The 4187-nt window shown below is 53.7% G+C and overlaps 1 protein-coding gene across 1 annotated transcript in view; it reads left to right on the top strand.

Annotated features, from left to right (window-relative positions):
• The first annotated feature begins 234 nt into the window (after positions 1-234).
• The window catches only part of Hcrtr1 (hypocretin receptor 1), a 7780-nt gene continuing 3827 nt past the window's right edge, over positions 235-4187 (top strand). Inside the window, exons 1-5 of the mRNA XM_005353161.2 lie at positions 235-309; positions 609-846; positions 995-1173; positions 2163-2406; positions 2668-2783. Coding sequence (XP_005353218.1) covers positions 648-846; positions 995-1173; positions 2163-2406; positions 2668-2783 — 738 coding nt within the window. The 5' untranslated portion in view covers positions 235-309; positions 609-647. The remainder of the gene's footprint in view (positions 310-608; positions 847-994; positions 1174-2162; positions 2407-2667; positions 2784-4187) is intronic.

Here is a 4187-nt window from a genome sequence, read left to right on the forward strand (position 1 = left end):
GTGTGTGTGTGTGTGTGTGTGTGTGTGTGTGTGTGTATCTCAGGTCTAGTGGGAGGAACCTAGATCTTCAGTATCTCCCTGAATCCTTTCCCCAACCCCTAACCAAGGCTTGAGAGAATATTTGCTATTGGGAATGGCTGCCTTTCCTAACCCTGTGCTGGCTGGAGGATGCAGGTGACCTTGAGCAAGGGGCTCAACCTCTCAGCTTCCCATCTCCTCATCCACACACAGGGCTCACTAATAATGATCCCGGACACTGACTGGGAGGCCGGCTTCTGGGTGAAGTAGTTCCTCGTCGTGGCCTGGCAGGTAGGTATCTTTATTACTCCGTTGGATGGGGAAACTGAGGCTGAATGAGGGAGGTAAGATGACTTTCTCCACCATTCCCAACCCACGACTAAGATTAAAGAGGGAAGGTAAGCAAAGTCCCTAATGTCCCCTCCTTCCTTCCCCACTCCCTTTTTTTTTTTCTGTTTTCCCTTTCTCGTTCTCCCCCAGCCTTCTCTCCTTCATGATGTTTGGGCTGGAACCCCAAAGACTTGGGTACATAATCAGGGCCCCTGAAGGGAGTGGGCTGAGGGCTTGTGGGAGTTCCTCTTCTTCCACAGAGCCCAGCACCTTTCTCAGCTGAAGTGGCTCCAGAGCTCATGGAACCCTCGGCCACTCCCGGGGTGCAGCCAGGAGTCCCCACTGGCAGCAGGGAACCCTTCCACCTCCCTCCAGACTACGAGGATGAGTTCCTCCGCTACCTGTGGCGCGATTATCTCTACCCGAAGCAGTATGAGTGGGTTCTTATCGCGGCCTACGTGGCTGTGTTCCTCATAGCCTTGGTGGGCAACACACTGGGTAGGTGTCTGTCTTCTGAGGCCTAGAGGGAGTCCTGCCCGGCCTTGCCTTCATACCCTGCTGGTGACGGGGGTGGGGATGGGGGCTTAGTGTCCCAGCAGAGCCTGGATGGTCATGGCTGATTTAACTCACCCCATGCTCTCTGCAGTCTGCCTGGCTGTGTGGCGGAACCACCACATGAGGACAGTCACCAACTACTTCATTGTCAACCTGTCGCTGGCAGATGTGCTGGTGACTGCCATCTGCCTGCCTGCCAGTCTGTTAGTGGACATCACTGAATCGTGGCTCTTCGGCCATGCCTTGTGCAAGGTCATTCCCTACCTACAGGTTAGTTCGCCCACACCCCTCAGCAGCCTCTATCATGCCTGCCTAACACCTATGGCTGTGGCGGGTCCCAGTGACCCTAAGGTTCACCTTTCAGGCAAGTTACAGTGGCTCAGGACTTTTGCAGGGTCACTCAGACCACCAGGCTGGACACTCAGGAACACAGACACAGCCTCACAGACTCACACAGACATCCCCTCCTGGTGACAACTACAAACTTGGCCATGTGTGCACTCACAGTTACCTCCAGGTACACGGGCACATATCGAGAGGAGACAGGAACCCACAGTGACAGTCCCAAATGCTCACTGGGTCTTCTCCCTGACCCCAGAGGAGACCAACTGAGAGTCAGAGAGAATTGTCTCTTCTCTCCTTTCTAGCCTGCTTCCCCAATCCTTGACACCAGGATGTCAGAGGGTGATCAGTAGCCAGAAGGAGGGCTGGCCCGAGGCCACCATGGCCTCTCAGTAGCCCTCAGACTTCTTCCTGCACCCTGGGAAACTGGGACACTCTGGACGCTACTTGCATGGCAGACTCATCTTTGCCTCTCCCAGCAACAGAGGGAAGGGATGACCTCCAGGGTGACAGAAATGTTGCCTGGACTTCTCACTGATTTGAGGCTTTCTGCTCAACTGACACAGTCTGTTGGCTTACGTGTGAGGGACTCACGTATCTCATTTCCTCATCTGTAACATGCACCTACCTCACTGTAAGGCAGGGAGAGGAGTGTCCACCACACAGAGTGACATGGTTCACAGTAGAACAGTGCATAGTGCCTGTCAGGTCTCCAACTGGACATTTTTCATACATGATTTCATTTATTCGTACCAGAATCCTGCCAGATAGATGCTATCTTCCCATTCTACAGCTAAGGCTCAGAGAGGGCGAGTGACAGTTCCGAAAGCGGCAGAGTCAGAATTTGCTGCCTTGGTAGCTCTGGGCTGCGGAACTGCTCCCCGCCACACCTCTGATGTTGTGTCCCCATGGGACAGGCCGTGTCCGTGTCGGTGGCAGTGCTGACGCTCAGCTTCATTGCCCTGGACCGCTGGTATGCCATCTGCCACCCGTTGATGTTCAAGAGTACAGCTCGCCGGGCCCGTGGCTCCATTCTGGGCATCTGGGCTGTGTCGCTGGCTGTCATGGTGCCCCAGGCTGCTGTCATGGAGTGCAGCAGTGTGCTGCCTGAGCTAGCCAACCGCACCCGGCTCTTCTCTGTCTGTGATGAACACTGGGCAGGTAATGGTGGGCACCCCTGGGGTGAGTACCCCTAGGACAGGGGACTTTCAGGGTGGGTATCCCCGGGGTGGGTATCACCTCTAGTGTGGGCATCTGCTAGGGGTCCCTCCACGATGATACCACTAGACTGGGCAATTCCCTGCCATGTGCCTATGCAAAATTCAGTTGTCCCTGGGTCCTTGCTTGTTGGGAAGGTGGCATTGTGAGGCAGACTGGGACTCCCAGGACAGACCTGACCCTTGCATCTCATGACCCCTACAGATGAACTTTACCCCAAGATCTACCACAGCTGCTTCTTCATTGTCACCTACCTGGCCCCACTGGGCCTCATGGCCATGGCCTACTTCCAGATCTTCCGCAAGCTCTGGGGCCGCCAGGTAAGGCGTCACTGTGTGGGTTGCAAAGGGTGCAGCTGTTACTCTAAGAGGGTTAGATGGTCCCTGACATCAGAATATGCCATCCATGCTGTGACTACAGAAAGGCCAGACCCAGGGACATGGGGAGATGAAGGCCCCAAAGTGACTTGCAGCCTCTTTTAATTAATTAATTAATTTTGGGGCTGGAGATCTGGAACCTTGCATATGTTAGACAAGCGTTCTACCACTGAAGACTATCCCCAGATTTTTTTTCTTCCTGACCCCTGTACTCTCCTTCCATTTTTAAATGTTGAGGCAGGGTCTTGCTAAGTTGACCTGACTAGCCTGAACTTGGAATTCTCCTGCCTCAGCCTCCTGAGTAGCTAGGATAATAGTCAGCTTTAACCACCATATCATATTCCCCCTGCCCCAAACATGTGAGAAAACACCCAGAGAAGCAACACAATGTCCCCCAAAGCATTCAGCTGGTGAGTGGAAAGGCAGGAGTTGGAACCCGAATCTGAGGCTCCAATGCTCAGCTTCATCACAGGAGGTTAACCATTGCAGCTCCAAATGTTTACCTAGCTGGGCTTCAGGTTAAGTGTCTTCCAGCTAGCTAAGGAAGAGGCACTAGTGCCCACTTCAGAGTGTGGGCAACTGACTGCCAAGGCCAGCGAGGCCAACTGGTTCCAGCCATGACTTTGGACCCACAGCAGGTTTCCTGGGGCGGTGTTCATGGGAAGATGGGTGCTAAGAGCCATTTACACAGATGGCAGTAAGTCCTGGGTCAGTATCTAGGCAGTGAGAGGACATGGGTCACAAGGTGACTGGTCCCGATGACACCAACATTCTGGGATGTCACATACATTCTACACAATGCTAACCCACCCCTAGGCCATGCAGGGCAATGGGTTGGGTGAAACCCAGATCTGCCTTGCAGGAATGCCCAGTTAAAGCCTTTCCTGGTTGGTCTACATTAAAGAAACAAGGGTTTAGCGAAGTCACACAGCTCATCCATGTGTGAGCAGTCTCTAAACTCTATGTTCTTGTGTCCTGGCTCCATGTCTCTTGGTTGTGGGGCAATTGTGATGTCCAGTGGTGGGAAGAGCTTCCAGCATCCAGAGCTACTCAGGCTTCTGAGCTTCCACCTAGCTCTGCCCTGACTCAGTCCAGGCCATCCCTGAGGCCCTCCTGACTCCCAGGCCTCCGCCACAGTGTGACATGGACAACTCTTCATGACTATCTAAGAAGATGGGAGAGCAGTTAGGAAGGGGTTCACACCCCACAGTGTGGCAATTTCTTTGCACCTTGCCCACCAGGCCCAGATTGTCCCCAGACAAAAGGAATGACTGTCTCTGAAGGAGTAACATCCACTGCTGTCGTGTGTGTGTGTGTGTGTGTGTGTGTGTGTGTGTGTGTGTGTGT

Source organism: Microtus ochrogaster, chromosome 10 (genome assembly GCF_000317375.1).
Source record: "Microtus ochrogaster isolate Prairie Vole_2 chromosome 10, MicOch1.0, whole genome shotgun sequence".
Classification (NCBI taxonomy): Eukaryota; Metazoa; Chordata; class Mammalia; order Rodentia; family Cricetidae; genus Microtus; species Microtus ochrogaster.